Source organism: Coffea arabica, chromosome 1c (genome assembly GCF_036785885.1).
Source record: "Coffea arabica cultivar ET-39 chromosome 1c, Coffea Arabica ET-39 HiFi, whole genome shotgun sequence".
NCBI classification, from domain to species: domain Eukaryota; kingdom Viridiplantae; phylum Streptophyta; class Magnoliopsida; order Gentianales; family Rubiaceae; genus Coffea; species Coffea arabica.
This window is the reverse complement of record NC_092310.1, coordinates 47,620,567-47,639,430: the sequence shown is the minus strand read 5'-3', so window position 1 is coordinate 47,639,430 and position 18,864 is coordinate 47,620,567. Positions and strand designations below refer to the sequence as shown.

General features: G+C 34.9%; 2 protein-coding genes across 12 annotated transcripts; one reads left to right on the top strand and one right to left on the bottom strand.

The window, feature by feature from the left end:
* Positions 1–6,922: 6,922 nt before the first annotated feature.
* On the top strand, positions 6,923–7,778 carry LOC140005834 (uncharacterized). Its single transcript, XM_072046836.1, has 2 exons — positions 6,923–7,465; positions 7,605–7,778. The coding sequence occupies exons 1-2, from the start codon at positions 6,923–6,925 to the stop codon at positions 7,776–7,778; spliced, it is 717 nt and encodes a 238-aa protein (XP_071902937.1).
* A 4,348-nt stretch (positions 7,779–12,126) lies between these two features.
* LOC113725213 (nuclear intron maturase 1, mitochondrial-like) lies at positions 12,127–18,500 on the bottom strand. 11 transcript variants are annotated; one of them, XM_072074277.1, is made up of 3 exons: positions 13,328–18,500; positions 13,129–13,219; positions 12,127–12,543 (listed from the first exon to the last, which is right to left on the bottom strand). In XM_072074277.1, exon 1 carries the CDS (start codon positions 18,405–18,407, stop codon positions 16,248–16,250), a length of 2,160 nt encoding a protein of 719 aa, XP_071930378.1. In that variant the 5' UTR covers positions 18,408–18,500; the 3' UTR covers positions 12,127–12,543; positions 13,129–13,219; positions 13,328–16,247. The 11 variants fall into 11 exon arrangements, with proteins under 11 accessions (XP_071930378.1, XP_071930369.1, XP_071930363.1 ...); XM_072074268.1 differs by having other exon boundaries at positions 12,127–13,776; positions 14,534–14,638; positions 15,529–18,500; XM_072074262.1 differs by having other exon boundaries at positions 12,127–14,638; positions 15,529–15,604; positions 15,714–18,500.
* Between the last annotated feature and the right edge of the window lie 364 nt (positions 18,501–18,864).

Sequence of the window (18,864 nt, the reverse complement as noted above, 5' to 3'; positions counted from 1 at the left end):
TGATTTTTTTTCTTATTGTCTTGTTGTCTCCTTTTTGTCATGATGAAAAATGAAAAAAAGGCCCGCTCATCAAGGGAGAAATTTGCATTCAATATAAACAAAATCTTTGAAACGTTTTAATTTCAAAGAGTATGCCATCCTGATTCTTAGGCTGTTTACTTGTTATTTAGAATGAGAATTTTGAGAGGTATTAATCGTATATGCAATTAATGATGGAGCCAAGGGGCTGAAGGAGCCGTGCCTCCCCTTAAATTTTGAAAATTTTAATTCATAGTATGTAAATATATGTGTAAAATAAAGTTAGTCCCTGCTAATTTTTTACAATTTTATTTTTTATTATTTGAGTTTATATATAAATAAGAGTTAGCCACCTTTGAATTAATTTTTTCTTCAAAAAAAAGTTATTTATTTTTATTGTACTAATCATTTAACTTTCAAAAAATTAAACATATAATTTGATGAACCATAGTAAATTGATCCAATTTGATATATTATAATAAAAAGACCCAATTCATAATTATCAATGGGTTAAAGTAAAAATAATTACTTTATTGGCCCATAAACAAATATACAACTTAGCTCAATTACTAAAAGATTTAAAATTAGTGATCTATTCTTTTGTTGACCCATATACAAATATGCAAATAATTACTTCAAGGGTTGGTGAATACAAGAAAATTAGTGATCTATTCTTTTGTTGATAGATTGATTAGACTTGTTCTCACTCTTTGTGTATCAATTGTAACTACAAAACGAGCATTTTCAATGAAAGTAAATAAGATAAAGTTCCAAAACAAGATGGAAGATAATTTCTTGAATGATTGTCTAACTGTGTATATAAAAAAGGAAGTTATTGAAAAATTTAGTATTAATTCAATCATAGATGAATTTAGTTCTATGAAAGAACATAAAACTCAATTTACTTTTAAAAAAAAAAGCTGAATTTCAAGGTATGTTAATATAACATTTATCTTTTTTTAATTAAAAATAGTTACATTTATATTGCATTATATATATATATATATATTGTATAGGTGACATATTGGAGTATCTTCTGATCGTGTGCAACTTGGGTGGTTTGTGGTGTTATAAGATATTTAATCAAAACTTATTTCTTGATTTTCATTATGACTATGCTGCATATTTATGAAATAGATATACCTTTATAATTAAAGTTAATATTTGATGTTTTACAGGCCATGTATTTAAATAAATGGAAATTATTTTGAACATAATATATTAAGATAATTTTGTTAGGAAAAATTTTGGCCTCCTAGAAAAAAAAATGTTGGCTTCATCACTACGTGCAATTATCAATCTGTTAGAACTTTTAAGAGTAATTAAATTTTCTACTATGTGTTGCTCGAAAAATAAAAGGATTGGAATTGGAAGGGAAAAATATCCAATGAACAAGAGGGAAAAAGGAAACTAATACGAATAGGTGAATGATAATAATAAAATCAAGTATCATCATAAGCAATTGCATCCTTAACGTATTGAATTTAGTAAATTGATCAATAAGATACATGAGTGAATGTTATAAACTAATTTTGATATAATTTAAATTATTATACAATTACTGAATAACCTTAATTATTTTTGATGTTCATATACAAGTACCGAATTAGAAATAGTAACTATTTACCAAGGATAAAATTTATGTAAAACTTGGTTGGTTGGGTATTAACACTAGGTGGGAGTTGTATGCCTTGAAAAGAAGAAAGAAAAGAATGAAAAGAAGAGAGGACCACATAATAGAGATAAAAAAAATGAGAATAATGGAAAACGGGAACAAAGAAAATGGTAAGATTCAAAAATAAATCAAGCATGATTTGTGTTTCAGTGATTTGGAGTCTATGTGGCAATAGATATGAAAAAGGGAATAAGATTTGCAAATGAATTAGATTGGGATTATTTTTTTATAGAAAGGTTTTGGGCAAAAAACTCTATAAACTACACCTAATGGGTGACTCCCCTATGATTTATATATAGGTTAGGAAAAATTCTATGCTTCTATACTCCACTTACAGTGTCCATGCCGGTTGTTCAGAGTAAACACATCATTGATTTAAATCCAGTTTGGGGTTGCGACGATTTATAAAGAAGCAAATCCGATACAAGTAGTTTTAATAAAGTGCTTTTAAGTTATAAAACTTTGGGCTCCTTAAGTTATAAGAAATTAGTTACCAAACACCCAAAAAATATTTTTAGTACTTAAAAACATTTTTTTTTGTAAACACATCGCAATCCTAAACGGGCTTTAGTATATTTATCTAGGGATGTAACTTTTTTAACAAGTATCAAAATTTCATTAAATTTGCACTGAAGGGAGAAATTATAGCTAACATACAGGGATAGAACACTATTGTTTAGTATTATTAAAAATAATATACTTGCTTGTCATGGTGGAATCTTTTTTGTTTTTTCAATCGACACTATCTACTTTACTCCTACTCTTATTCGAATCTACTCTAAAGGGGGGGCAATTGAATCATTGGGGAACTGACAGTAGCCTAACTGGATTGTTGGGGAACCAACGAGAACTAAACCACCATCGGACCAGACGAATTCACTACGTATTAGTATAAACTTGGAAAATCCACATGTAATGACAAAGTGATAGGAAGTAAAGTTTGAACTCTTGACCTCACACTTCATTAAAGATTTTGGTCTTCTGTGATAGCCATCACTGGTGGTGACTGGTTGTCACTTTGGAATTGCTGGTGGAGATATTTTCCCTAATGAGTGTAGCGTTTTCCTTTGCAACATTCCCTTTTGTATGTTCTTTTTCCATGGATAAATTGTATGGTAATTCTACCCAAAAAAAAACAGAATCAATTAGTATCCAAAAGATTAATCTTGTATGCGTTTTTTCCATGGATAAATGATATGCATAATTCTACAAAAAAAAACTATAGTTAGTATTCAAAATATTGATCTTAAAATAATCTTATGATAAAATATCTAGAAATTGCACATATTGTTTTTTTTCCTTTATTTTATTGAAACGGGTCTGTGCTGAGTAATGGCTAACTTTTCCATTTATTGTACTTATGGCACCACATATTTTCACATTTACTTTTCATCCTTATTTTAATTTTGGTATAAACTTCATAAATAGGACAATCTATGGGTAGTAATAAATCCAAAAAGTTATCTCTTGGAAAATCAGTGCCAGCATTGTACTCAAGATCGTTATAGATCAATTCTACAGTTAAGTAGCGGTGCCAAATTAACCTCATGCAAATTGATCAGCTCTCAACCTTAAGCACATATCATAAGGTTTAAGAGAAGTGAAGGATGAACCCAATATACAGTTCATTAAGGCATAGCAGCCATTTAATTAATATCTAAGAAGCAATATCAAGGATTTACAACTGAAAATGGCAAGAGACACCATGACACTAGACTATCAAGGATTTAGGTAGAGTTTGATTTTCTATGATATTGAACTTCCACCAACTTTTTATTTTGTGTGTGTGACTCTTGATGCTTAGTTCATAATATTGTGTTCAACTTCTTGAATGTTAATTTTATTACATGAAAAATTTTATCATCCAATTTTTGTATTCATGTAAGAAAATTAACATCCAATAAGTTGAATGAAATATTATGAAATAAGTATCAAGAGTCACTCATGCAGAATAAAAAATTGGTAGAAGTTCAATCTATAGATAAAAATGTAACTTTACATAGTGTGTGTCTACATGCATATGTATATGTATATATGTGTATGTGTGTCTATATACACACACAAATATATACATACACTTACATACATATGTTTTAACCAGAAAGAGAAGCAATTGAGGGCATTTGTGAGTCAAATCCTTATGAACAATGAAGATCCATCTTTACGTTGGCAGCTTTTGGAAACTCTGATTTACTACAACGTCCTTACAAACATTCCTACACATTCTGATGCTTTGCCTCGTGCAAAACTAGTGGAAAACATTATTGGTACTCTTAAGGGCAATTTCGGTGCTAGGCAGGAGCAGATAGAATGTATTGATCTTCATAAAGAGATTGATGACATTGTTTCCACCACCTCTTGTGTGAAAATGCATGATAGAGGGATTGTTGTCACCTTGAGGGACACCCCAAATGCAGGATAATATTTTTGTTTAAGAACATGATGCAAGGTAATATTTTTGTTTATGAAAATGTTAGAAAGACCTATAATACAATTCAAAAAGTCACTAAAGTCATTGTTTCAGGACTTTGGCACAAATTGAGAACCTAAGGCATGGAATCAATGAGCTTAAAGAAGAGCTGGAAAGAATTCAAAGAGAAATCAGGTACATTGATTTCAGTGTTTACTTTTTCTACATCGTTGTTACTAAATGTCTAGTTACGTTGAAAACGAATGTGGTGCTCAACAACAAAAACAAAAAGGCTTATCCATTTACATCCTAATTAATTCTGTTTTCCATTTCTATTTTGTTGTTAGGGATTTAGGAATTCTATTGCTTTTCTTTTACTCACTTTCCCTATTTTACCTATTTTCTACTTTCTAGTATTGGGGTTTATGGGACTAACACAAAGATAGCAGATGTTAAATTGCTAAGTTTTGAGCTTGAAAAAAAGTTGCTGCTAAATAGAGTTGTGGGCTAAAGAAGCATTGTTGTAGCTTTCTAAATGAGTCAGAAAGTTGAAGTCACGGGCTACGCCTATGGCACTAGCGATCAGTCAAGATTTAAACTAAAGTAGTGAGCGAAGAAAGAAAGTATTGGAAGCAAAGAAAAGCTTTGTATTACACTTATGAATACTTCAATGTTCCCAAAGTTGGGTTACAAATGAAGGAGTTTTGCCTATTTATAAGCAAGCAAAGAAAACTATACAATTCTTTAGAGAATTCTACACAATGTGTGTCTACACTTAATCTCTAGAAGTATGTACACAAAACCACTCTTATCTACAAGGCTCTAGGCCATTTCCACAAATCTCTTGAACAACCTAGAACATTCCAGAAGTTTCTAGCACTTGCTACATTTTCTAGCAACATTTGGTGTAGCCTCTATGCCTTTGGTAAGCCTCCGTAGCTTGGTACTTAGTTAAGGGAATGAGGTGTGAGTCTCCTAATGGTCCTGATTTTTATGCCAGGACACTGTGTATGGTGGTGCATGATATATTTAATGCTAATATTTTTGAGTGCATATTTAATGCGTTTGATAAAATTGAAGTCTGAAAACTGAATTTTGAAGTCTGAATCTATTAAATTATTGAATTGTTAAGTATTAAATCTAATACATTTGAGTGCATATCACATTTAATGATAAGTGAATAGCTTATCAGTTAATTTTGGAAGTAAATTTTGCCTAGAAAATTCATTGCCACTTAATTAATTTAGATGTTTAATTTTTGGTTATCAAATGGTCTGAATATATTAAGATCTAATTCTATTAAGTTTAAGTGTTGAATTACGTTATCAAACAGGACTTAAGTAATGATGATAACCAAATGACACACCTCTTCTGTGCTTTTGAAATATCCAAGATTGAGAGATGAATTGTACTGAAATTTCTAGTTCATGATAAATTGCACAAAAGAACATTTAGCGTATGAAATTAGCAGTGGGTTTGATAAAATTGAAATTTGAAAACTGAATTCTGAAATCTATAATATGAAATCGTAATTCATTAAGTTACTGAATCTCTAAATACTAAATCTGATACATTTGAATGTATATCACATTAAGTAATAAGTGAATAGTTTATCATTTATTTTTTTTGGCAAGTTTTACCTAAGAAATTTAGTACCACTTAATTAATTCAAATGTTTTATTTTATTGTTATCAAATACGTTTAAATATATTACGATCTAAATCCATTAAATTTTAGTGTTGAATTGGGTTATTAAATAGAATCTAAGTGAATATGAGTCCAACTAATACAAATTTTGTACAATTAAAAGAACCTCACTAGCATTCTATGCACAAAATGCTGCCATACTTTTGATCCCTTGTTCACAAGCACACAATTTCATAAGACTGGAATAAACATGTTTGAATTCTGGTGTTCCACACAAAACACATGCATACATACATAAATAAAGTAACGCAATAAAGCCTATGATCCTCTCGTAGTGGTTCTTTGACCTACTAATGCTGCCGAATGCCATAGGATGGTAATAATTACATTAGAAAAATTAAAGAGTGGTTTCTTAGGACAATTATATAAGTACAATTAATAGTTCAGATGAAACAAAGTTGACAAAACTCATATTTGGGCCATCAACTTTAGAAGTAAAATTAAAAAAAAAAATTAGATGACTCAAATCACCTGTGTTAACACGATGCAAAGCTGGGTCATGAATTGTAACTTTTGATTGCTTGACAATTACGAAGGCTTTTGATCTAGAAAGATGTGAGCGATTGGATTAATTATTAATAAGTAGCACAAATTAAGAACCAAACATTTCGTATTTTAAATTATGGACAAATCCAAGCCCTCAAACATGAATTTTGGACTACTTACATTTTATCTAAGCATTTTTTTGTTATCAATAGAGAATGTAAATTATTCATATTACTCAATCATTTTATATTGGTTATTTAATTTTTAGTTAAAATTCATTTGATTGAAATAGTTTCGGCCATCTTGGGGTCAAGATGGGTCGGCCCATGCTCTACTAAATAACTAATCCAACTCTATTAAACACTAAGGCCTAAGGCCCTACTCAGCCAACTCTCTTGGAGGTCCACTTGTCTCTTCATGGGCTTGGATCATGGTGTAGATAACTTGATTGTCTCCTTCTAAGCCTTCAATATCTCTATGGACTCCATGTTGGTCTTGGACAATTCGGATAAGGCCTTGGAGGGATTCTTTGAAGAGCTTGACTCGTGCACATGTGACTAGGCCCAATGGAACTCGGACTGGGTCATTGCGTGGGCCGAGATCCATGCACACATCATGTGGAATCTATGAATAGATCTGGGGGCATGGCTTTGATGTGGAAAGAGGAAGTTAAAATTAAACAGGTAATTAAAACTGCCTTTACTATAGAAGCTCATGTGGAAGATAGGGAGACAAAGACAACATCGTGGTTCATTGGTATATACGCAAGCTGTGACAATCTAATCAGGAAGAGTCAATGGAAGGTTGTGAAAGATAGGAAAAAGTTGTGGGGAGAAAAATGGATAATAGCTGGGGATTTTAATGACATACTTTCAAATGAGGAGAAGTGGGGAGGCAGATGGAGAGAAGAGAATAGTTTCACAGACTTCAACAATTTCATCAATGATAACCAATTGGTTGATATTGGTTTTGAGGGGAACCCCTGGACTTGGAGTAACAATTGGGAGGATGTAGGGGAAGTCAGAGAAAGACTAGATAGAGACCTGTGTTGCATAGACTGGTCACTTGTTTTTGATAAAGCCAACTGCAAACATATTGACACATTTGCATCTGACCACAGCATATTAATGATAGATACTAATCCAGAGACTAGGAAGAGGAAAAAAAAGGTTCTATTTTGACAAGAGATGGCTAAAGAGATAAGGGATCCAGGATGTGATCAGAAATGCATGGGAAAAAGATTGCGAGGGATCAAGAATGTTTAGGGTCAAATGCAAAATCAGAAACTGCAGAATTGAATTATTAAAGTGGAAAAATAACTCCAATTACAATGCTAAAAAGAAGATCAATCAGCTCAAAAGTCAGTTGGAGAAGCTTCAGTCTAGCACTCAGACTAGCACCAGAAGAGAGATAGTGGATCTGAAAGAGCAGTTGAAAGAGGCTTACAAGGAGGAGGAACTGTATTGGCACCAAAAAGCTTGACTTAACTGGATAAAGGAGGGGGATAAGAATACTAAATTCTTTCATGCTCATGTCAAGGGAAGGAGGAGGAGAAACAGAATGTTGAATCTACAAAGGGAAGATGGATCTTGGACTGAGAATGAGCAAGAGTTAGGGGAGGAAGTGGCAGATTACTACAGGCAGCTCTTCACTAGTAATTGGAATGGTAGAGCAGAGGAGATCCTTAGAGGTATTCCATCCATCATTACGGCTAGCATGAATGATCAACTGGCTAGAGGTATTGATGAAGAAGAAATCAAAGCAACCATTTTCTCTATGTCTCCTGATACAGCTCCTCAGATGGATGGTATGACCCCTATTTTTTTTCCAGAAATTCTAGTTTATTATCAAACATGAGGTAGTCCAGGCTATCCAGAGCTTTTTTCATTCCAATTCCATGCCTAGAGCCCTGAATTTTACCTTAATCTCCCTCATCCCAAAAATTAAAGATCCTGTCAATCTGAAGCATTATAGGCCTATTAGCTTGTGTAATGTGCTTTATAAAGTGCTTTCCAAAATACTAGCTAATAGGCTTAAAGCTGTGTTAAATATCTGTATTAGCAAAATCCAATCTGCTTTTATTCCTGGTAGGCAGATCCTAGACAATGTTATCATAACCCATGAATACATGCATTTTCTGAAAAATAAAAGGCAAGGGAAGGAGGGTACATGGCTGTTAAGCTTGATATGTCTAAAGCTTACGATAGAGTGGAATGACATTTTTTGAGGGCCATGATGCGAAAAAAGGGTTTCAGTAGCAGGTGAATTAGCTGGATTATGAAATGTGTTGAATCAGTCTCTTATTCTTTCAACATAAATGGTGAGGCTAAGGAATATATAGTTCCAGAGAGAGGAATAAGACAGGGTGATCCTCTCTCACCCTATCTCTTCCTACTGTGCTCAGAAGGCTTATCAAATCTGTTGAAAAGAGCTGAAGAGGACAAGAAGATTACTGGACTCAAAATCAGCAGAAATGGTCCTAGACTAACACATTTATTTTTTGCAGATGACTCCTTAATATTTTGTAAAGCAGACACCAAACAAGCTGAGGAGCTGAGGAGGATCCTGGTGGGCAAATGAAAAGAGCTTTGGACAGCTAATCAATCTGGAAAAGTCTTCTGTCTTCTTCAGCAAAAATATGGACCATGGGAAAAAGCTAGAAGTTTGCTGCAGATTGGGGAATATCCAGATGGTCAACCAAGCCAAATACCTAGGGCTACCAATGGTGATAACAAGGACAAAGGAACAAATCTTTGGATTCATCAGAGACAACATTAAAAAGAATTTTGGAAACTGGAAGCAGAGATTGCTAAGTCAAGCAGGGAAGGAGGTCTTGTTAAAAACAGTGACTTTATCAATGCCAACTTATGCTATGTTATGCTTTAAACTACCTTTGAAACTGTGCAAGGAGATCAGTGCTCTAATGGCAAGCTCCTAGTGGGGAGACACTAATGGAAAGGATAAGATGCATCTATGCTCCTGGAAGCGAATGACCCAAAAGAAGAATCAAGGAGGACTTGGGTTCAAAGACTTGGTCAATTTTAACAGAGCCTTGCTTGGTAAGCAAATTTGGAGATTACTTGTAAACCCAAACTTGCTTATCTCCAAGGTACTGAAAGCAAAATACTACCCTACTGGCTCCATCTTCAAATGCAAGAGTCCACAAAATGCTTCATGGATCTGGCAGAGTCTAATGGGAGCTAAACAGCTTGTTGAGGATGGCACCTGGAGGAAAATTGGAAATGGTCTTAGGATAGATATCTGGGAGGACAAGTGGATAGTAGGAAACAAAGGAGGAAGGCCCTCAACTCCCAAACCTCCACAATTTAAAGTGCAGAAAGTTCAAGACTTAATCATTCAGAAGAGGTGGAATAGAGTGGAAGTGCTCAGAAGGTTTAATAGTGTGGATGCAAAAAGGATCCTAAGCATTCCTATCAGCTTAGCAGGAAAGGAGGACAATAATTTCTGGATGCATTCTCCTACGGGGCAGTACACAGTGAGCACTGGATACAAGGCACTCATGAAAGAGAAGGAAACCCAAGAAAGGGATGGCTATAAGGAGGCTGGTACTAGTACACACAATTCAGTAAAACAGATGTGGTCTTGCCTATGGAAACTAAACATCAAACATAAACTAAAGACCTTCATGTGGAAATGCATCAATAATGCTCTCCTAGTCAATGAAGTAATCTTTGGTAGGACTAAGAAAGGAGATCCCATCTGTAAAGCATGTGGTGAAGGGGTAGAGACTGTGGAACATGTGCTACTGAACTGCAGACAGGCCAAGCAGGTATGGCATATAGCACTAGTACAATGGGAAGGTGCTAAGGATAAACAAGGCTGTTTTAAGGCTTGGTGGGCTAAAATTACAGGAGCTAAATCTAGGCAGAATGGTAATGAACACCTTGGTCTAATAGTTAACATCTTATGGCAACTATGGAAAAGCATAAATGAGTTGGCATTCAACAACAAACAAAGGCATGCAATGACAACAATACTAAAAGCTCAAGAGGAATGGATGGAGTTTTGCGAAGCCTACAAAGATAAGGAGCAAGGGAGTACAACAGAAACTGCTGCTAACCAAATGCAAAGGATAGAAGAAGAGAATGCAGAGGTGATCGAAGTTAAGATTGCTGCACTAAACAAACCGAGCAGTAAAGTGGTTGGTATAGGAGTGACTGCCATGACTGAAGGAAATGTTATTGTGGCAGCCTGGGCAATATATGAAAGAAGCTACAATTGTCCACAATTGGACGAGACTGAGGCTATTAAGATAGCTTTGAGTAAATTAGTCGTCAAAGGCTAGAGAAAAGTCATCATTCAGAGCTGCAACAAACTCCTACATCAACAAATTTGTGCCGGAAGTGCATCAAATATCAAACTGCATACTTTAGTTGATGATATTCTTAGCTTGAAAGCCTTGTTTCAAATGTGCTCTTTTGGTGTTATATCTAAAAATGATAACCATGTTAGTATTAGAGTTGGTGAGTATGCCTTAGGCATCATACAAATGAGGAATGGATCAATCCTCTGTGTTATTGAGCACTTTTTGTATAGAAATGAGGGGCCTTTGCTCCAACTGTAAAGTTCAGTTGATGATCAATATATTACTAATATTGTTTCGAAAAAAAAATTGATTCTTACCAAATAATCAAGCAATTTTAGAATTCTAGTACAAAAGAAAAATATAAACTATGCAATCATCCTTAAAGGTCAAGCTAATTAAAACACGAATTTTTTTTTTCAAAACGGCAACAATTTTAGAATTCTAGTCCAAAAGAAAAAATATAAACTAGAAAATCTGTTGACCCGAATCATCCTTAAAGGTCAAGCTAATTAAAACACGAATTTTTTTTTCTCGGTTTCCAAACCAAATCTAAAACGGCAACAATTTCATATCACTTGGAATAATTAATTACATTTAGTTATATAAAATTATTTTTATGTTTGGGCCACTGTCCTAACATCCATCACACTGGGATGCTTCTAGCAAACTACAATTAAAGGAGAAAACACTCTTTCCATCTAACAACATTACATAGTTTCATAGCAAACTTGGCTAGCAAATGACTCACATTGTTTCCTAATCTCTTAACATGAGTAAAAGAGATATATTGGAACCTGCTCTTCATAGCCATGATATCTTCGATGATTGGCCCCACTTGATAATCCATGATCTCATTTGAGTTAATCATATCAATTACCAACTTGCACTCATCTTGAATCATTACCTTGTCCCATCTTTCTTCTATCCCATCTTTCTTCAACAGGAGCTAGACCTTTTCGCATTATTGCAAACATGATATTATTAAGTAAAACCAAACACAATTGTCACATATAAGATAGAGAGCTTTTTTTTTTTTTTTTTAATAAATTGCCAATCGTATCTAATGAATGGGCTTAGCTATCCACAAGACAGAGTGAAATATTTGTCTAGTACATGTTAGACTGAAAGTTCTATACCAATAGTCAAGTTATACGTACAACTAACTAATTTTTTTTCATCCTAGTGTCCATTTCAATGGTGTATTTTTTTTAATATTTGTGTATTTTTTGGGATATTTATATAAAACTTTATTCTAATTTACTGTAAAATTCGTAGAAAAATTTTTGTTGAGAAAGTGAACTTTTTTTATTTTTAATTTTCTTTTATTTTCCTTTTCTTTTTCCTTCTTCTCCCCCAATGAAAGGAAAGGAAAGATGTTTTGGGATGTATATTTTAAAAATTTTGGGATATTTCTGAGGTTACCGCGGACAAAGTTTACAAAAAACTTGTGTAATATATTCCCAAAAAATACACTCCCCAGCAGACCCCTAATTTTGAAACAGATACTAATTAATCCATCCATTCCTCTAGCTCTTTATTTTTTGGCTCTCCATTTTACAACAATGTGATCAATCCTGCGGGCATTAAACAAAATTCTTCTAAACGATCAATATTCCCTGTAAAAAAAATAAATAAAAGGGTCTCCATACTGCAGACTAATTGACACGTGATGTAGGGGAGTTTTACTTGACGATTGCATTGTGAGTTTTGCCCACTGTAAAATATAATTATCCCTCGGGATAATTTTGCATGCCACTCTTGAGGTTCATGATAATTGCAGGAAGCTCCTCAATTTTGACACATTATAACAAAGCATTAAATCCGCGGTTCTCTTTCCTTGACAATTTTGGCACTGAGTGCCAGAGAGAGCACTTTAAAATACTTTGGGGTTCTACCCTTTACATCCAGGTGCATCCTTTCCTTGAATTTACATGCAAACAAGAAGAAAACAGCTCAGAGCAGTGAAAAAAATCTGGTGAAGTTCATTCTAATACTGCAATGCTGAAGTATTCAAAATAGTGAAGCAAGAGGAAAGACAAGCATTCGACAACGGGAACTTCAAGAAGCAGATGGGAATTCTAGCTCCAAGTATGTAATATTCACCACTCCAACAACTCAGATGTTCAAAATTCTGACATCAATTGGGAGGATTAACACTCACATACCGAAACTTAAAGAATTAGCTTACACAAAACAAGAAAAAGTTTGTGCATGTTTCCTTTGCCTGCCAGCACCCAAGATTAAGTTAAATCATTGTGAAGCATCCTTGTCTTAGTGTAAGAATACATTAAAAGTCCTCCAATTACATGTCAGGAAACCTTTTAGTCTAAAGAAATGCAAGTCCAAAGAAATCTCACAGGCTTTCTGTTAGAAAATCCAGTAGAACAGGTTTTATGATGATAATATGAAATACAGAACAAACAATGAAGAAAACCAGTAGATGAAAGGAATTTGGTATATTATGCTATTCTAAGTAGAGAGATGAAGCAGAGTTGGTAAGGAGACCATTAACCTATACCCATCGAGGTCAAGCTTGGGGTCTTGAGTGTAGCATATTGGTGTCACCAAGTTCAAGTTCATACGAGTACCTAGACGGCTATAAACATTATCATGAAGTGACTGAAGTTAATAGCAGAAGCTAGTAAGTTAAAAATGTCAACTATAATTTATAAATGTTGAATATAATTGCTGAGAAATAACTCACCATTCCTGCTCCATGGTCTAGTCTAGGAAGATATGTACCCCACTAACACCACAAATCATACTTACTATAGATTATGCAGTATATCCAAAAAGGAAGAACTGGAGAGTAGCATAGTGGGATCACCAACTTCAAGTTCATATGAGTACCTAGATGGCTATCAACATTATCATGACGTGTCCAAGGTTCATAGCAGAAACTAGTATGTTATAAATGTTGAATATAATTGCTGAGAAATAACTCACCATTCCCGCTCCATGGTCTAGTATAGGAAGAGATGTACCCAACCAATGCGACAAATCATACTTCCTACTTACCACAGATTGTGCAGTATACACAAAAAGGAAGAACTCGAATAGAAATCCACTTAATCAGTTAGATTGAAAGAAGTTCCTATTGGAAGGAGAAGGCTTAGCCAATATCAAGCTGCATTTACCTTTCCTGCACCAAAACTTCAAAAGTAATACAATTCATTGAGAATATGGAGGATGGAATACTCTTCCAAAACTGCAAAACATGCTTCTTCTTATCCTTCATATGGAATATGGCAGCACTTTATTACAGAACAGATCAGAATAGGAAAACAGAAAAAAACCAATTTGCATCTAGAATTATGTGTTTCATCAAATTTTACTGCTCAGATTTTGAACAATTGAAAGTAGATTATTCAACCATATATCAAGTGAGAAATCAAAGCAGTTAATCGTGAACTCAATCATACATTCCCATCCATGATGAACCAGATTATAATAGAAAAGGAGATCAACACATTAGAGGCAGCAAAAAACTGATCACATAGATGTAGGAATAATTAGACATCTTGTTCCAGGGTTGAGTTTAATTTATTTATTTATTTTGGGTTTTTTGGGGTTCAAACAAGAACAAATGCCATTTTACCTGAATCTACAATATCCTTTTGCACAGCAACCAATTTAACATCAAAGTGGACCAATAAGCTCAGTTACAAATTTTAGTATCCATAAATTCCCAAAGAAGCCAGCAGTATCATTGATACTAAATTTTTTATTCCAATACTAACTTTAGTTCTCAGAGATAAAGCTAATTTAATTCAGTTTTATGATTGATCTATTCCCACAAGAAATCAGTGTACACAACAGAACAAATATTCTAAGCGTACAAAAAGAGAAAACCGTACAGCTAGATTGTATAGATTAGGAACACTTTAAAGGGATCAGGTGCTAAATATACCTGAAAAGAGAGGCCAGCCAACTGGAACAACACATTCACAACAACTAACAGCAGCAACAACTGCTGCTTTTGGGGAATTTGGTCACCGGTGGAAAAGAATAAAACCTGGGCCATCATTTTGTCTTGAGTCTAAGAACTTCAAGATTTCTTCCCATACCCATACAAAAATGTATTCACAAGAACAGAATAATTCTAAATTTGAAAATGCAAAACATTCAGCACATGCTTAATGTGCTTTCCCTCAGCTTAGAGGTAAAGAAATGCAGGCTGTCTTTCTATACATAAGTGCACCTATAGTGAAAATTTAACTAATCTGTGGCGGTCTCAAGAATTGCCAATAACCGATTAAGGGTATAAACAACACAAACAATTAGCTTTATAACTGGAAAGTGGACACAAATTGTATGCATGGAATAATATACCTATCCTTTGGGCAATAACAGTATCCCCAAGTTGCTCAAACAAAGGAAAGATATAGGCATATGCATAATAAAGTAAATTTATGTTAAAGGATTTGCTTCATATATTGAACAAAAAGTTCACTTTCAATTATGTTTCTTCTAAACAACTTATTTTATTGCTGTTGCTGTTTCCTTAAACTTTTGCCTTATTTCTATATAGCAATTTGAAGCAACATTACTGATGACATTGTGTAAGTTGTCTCCCAAACCCACGGACATAAATAATAGACATCATAAACTGTTAGTACTAAAAAAGCTACAAATTCTACAAGCAGCACCTACAACACCAGGCACCACGTACAACTACAGGACTCCATGCAAAACCAGGTTATCAAAATTTTTCTTAAGCATGCGGGTAATGCCACTAGAAGAATTCTGGAAACTGTTGAGCAAATATAAGTTTTCATATAACTGTGTCAAGGAAGTTGCATACTTGTGGAAACAAACACCCAAAATTTATGTAACATTCTGAAAATATTGGTGACTAACAACCAATAGTGTACATATGTAACATATCAATCCCTGAACTCTTACCCTTGGCAGTTGGATGCACAGAATGTTTGAGTAGGTAAGATAAGCCTGTCACTTTGCTCTCAGATTCGTTTTCAGACTGTTGAAAAGGGCACTAGTGAGTTATACAAGGATATCAATAGATTCATGAGTATACATTCGAAATCTGTATATGTATTATAGACAGTCAACTTCCTTAAACTAATTACCTTCCATTTGATTGGGCACTTTTATCAAAGAATCATCTGACTTCTATACATCTAGCAATACTAACCTTCACTTGGTATGTGAACAGCTACGACAACTCACATAATTAACAGTCCAGTCCACACACTTCATAACATGTAACAAATTACTACATGATAATAAACATCAATTTCAACCTATATGTAGAATCAAGTTACTTTTAGGCACATCAAATCAATCCATCGACAACCTGTTTGGTAGGTACTCCACCTCCCTTTCAAGGGCCCAACCCTGTACCAAATCAACTGAATAACTAGATTGTAATATTTCAACAGAAAATCTGATCTCCAATGTCCATCTATCCACCTTTGTAACAGCCATTTAAAACTGGACACAAGTTCATTCAAGCATAACTCATACTATAGGAAGCAGTGAAGTCCAACTTTAGAAGTATCAACCTGAAGTTGTGGAAAGCACTATCTGCTTTGCTCAATAGTCCTTTTACAATAAGCAGCATCACTAAAATTCTATTTTCAGCGATCAAATTGCTTTCTTATTCACCTTCTAACTGTTGGAGAAGCATCATGCACCTCTGTCGCACCATTAAGGCAGTAGTTTTGGATACCAAGTGTCTTGCAACTCCACACAATCTCAGACATGTCATCTTGGGGTGATGATAGAACTTGTTGCTTGAGTGATTTTTGCAGTTCATAAAAGAACTTCGGATCTTGTAAGTTGATATATTCATGCAACACTTTCTCATGGTCTGGGATCCAATTCCTAGGGAATGGACTGTAATCACATGAAGGAATCAAAGACATGCGAGAAAATTGTACACCATCAATAGCATCAACAAGCCCCATCCTCAAAAGATCTGAATACTCAGGTGCAGAGTTATTACTACTCTCCCTCAAAGGACGACTAAGATCACGTGTAGCAATCTTGTAGACTTTGGCACGAGATTTCAATCTATACCTGGCAGCATAAAGTTTAGCAAGAGAACTTCGAATGACATAAGCACAAAACCCAACAATTTTCTTTCTGTTATCTGCATATCTATACCAGTCTGCCATGGTCTCAAGGAACTTGTTCATTTGAGAATTAGTATGAGCTTGTCCCGAATAAAGCATTGGGGTGCAAGGGAGTGGCTCTGGGTCCCTATCACCTTTCACAAACTCGAGCCTTCTAAATTGACGAATGCACTGCTGCAAACTAGCTGTGACTGAAAGCAGAGTTCCTACACCTTTCTCACTGACTATCTTTCCACCTGTCCCAGTGTAACGAAGAGTAGGATATATGATCCTACGACACAGTGTGTGATCCAAAAAATCAATTCCCCTAGTAATATGCTCAATCTCAAATTTGGAATTGTCTAGCCTTATGCCAAAATTGTTTTCACAAAACTCAATTATATCCTTCCTAATTCCCACTGCTTCCTCTCTAGTTCCCCGAATCCCAATTAGAAAATGACCCCCAAATCTAACGTAATCCATCTTCCTCGTCTTCTCCTTCCCACCAGATGGAACGAACTCCGGCCAAGAAGGGTTATGATAGCCATCTTCTATCGAGTACTTCCATATGGAATCTTGTTCACAGGGCTTAAAGAACTCAATTATCTTCTCTTCCATCATTTGATCAAGCTCATTCAGACACACATTAGCCAGCAAAGGACTAAGTATCCCGCAATATCCATAGTTCGGCACCTTTGCAGCCTCCTCAGGTGCAAAATTGAAAAACGTTCTCAACCAATACGGGTCTGGCTTTGGCTCATTCTCACTCAAGATTCTCTTCTTTGTCCGCCCTTTTTTCCTCTTGCTCTTCTTCATTTTCCCTTCACATTCAACGTCAGTTAAACAGTTATTTACAGCGCCTTTTAACCCAGATTTTATCAAGTTCAGAACTTTCTTATCTTTCACAGCATTTTCAATGCATCGCATTACCACATTCACATCAACCTCATCAAGAATTGGACTTAAATCGCCCCTCAAAAACCACAAGTATCCTGCAAAGTTACTCCTAAGAGTCCTAATAACCGTATGCGCATTCCTCCCAGGCCTAAAAGCATGTGATTTGGATGAAAACCGTGGATCAAAAACGGGTTCCAGAATCATGAAGAGTACCTCCTGCACAACACGATCTTGAAACGGTGGATTCTTGGACGTCAAAATTGGGTTCAGTTGGCGTCTCGAGAGTAACTTGGTGAGGGGTTTTTCATTGGGGCCACGAATAAACTGATGCGTCTTGCAGTTCCATGAAAACTTGTTACGAACCACGGCGTTTCTCAGTGACAACACGTCGCACAGAACATCCGAGTGAAGAGCATTACGAGGTGGGAATGTGCCGCTTACGTGGGCGCAAGTTCTCTGGTAAGCGAGGACCCAGAGATCGAATTTTGAGAGGAAACCAGTGAGGTTGGTGAAGGGCTTTGGTTCTTGGCGTTGGGAGAACGTTTTGACCCAGAGGTCCGCGAGGATTTGAATCGGTTCTTCTTTTAGGAGGGAGTATGGATCTTGTTGTCGCCGTAGAGAAGAAGGCTGCTGCTGCTGGGACACCTGAGGCTGAGGATTGAGGTAAGAGAGCGAGCGGATAAGGGGGATTATGTGTTTGTAGGTGAGGTGTTTGAGTTTTGTTCTCAGTAACATTTCTTGAATCGCAGAGAAAAGGGACCGTGGACAGAAAGAGAAAGCTTTAGCAGAGAGGATATGGTGAATACGCATGAAAATACTAAGGCTGCGTTTGTTCTATAAAATTAGAATTGAATTGGAATAGAAATTCTGTAGAACTGGAATTTCAAATAATTGATATTTTTTTTGTTTGGGAAAGGCATAGAATTAATACGTAATTCATTTGAAATCCCAAATTCTTTGTTTGAATAATTAAGAAATTACCTAAAATTTGAATTCACATACAATTAAAATTGTACACCGTAACACAAATACTCTATAAAATGTTTTGGTGTTTTTTAAATTAGCTAGATATCTCTGAAGTGTTAGTATCTTAATCATAAATAGTAATCATCCTTTAAATACTAATAGCACTAATGTTATTTCCTTATCCTTATATTATATAAGATTGAGTTTTGGTCAAAGAATAGGTTGAATTTCAACCGCATAAGTGGGGGCTTTCTGGGAATGTGAAATATTGTGTATAAGTTTAAAAGCTTTAGGTACAAGT

Bases quoted from the DNA above. Each gene is read 5' to 3' on its own strand.
- LOC113725213 (XM_072074274.1), bottom strand. From the start codon at position 18,407: ATGCGTATTCACCATATCCTCTCTGCTAAAGCTTTCTCTTTCTGTCCA.
- LOC140005834 (XM_072046836.1), top strand. From the start codon at position 6,923: ATGAATAGATCTGGGGGCATGGCTTTGATGTGGAAAGAGGAAGTTAAA. The intron at 7,466-7,604 runs GTTCTATTTTGA...GAATTATTAAAG, and splicing joins CTAGGAAGAGGAAAAAAAAG to TGGAAAAATAACTCCAATTA.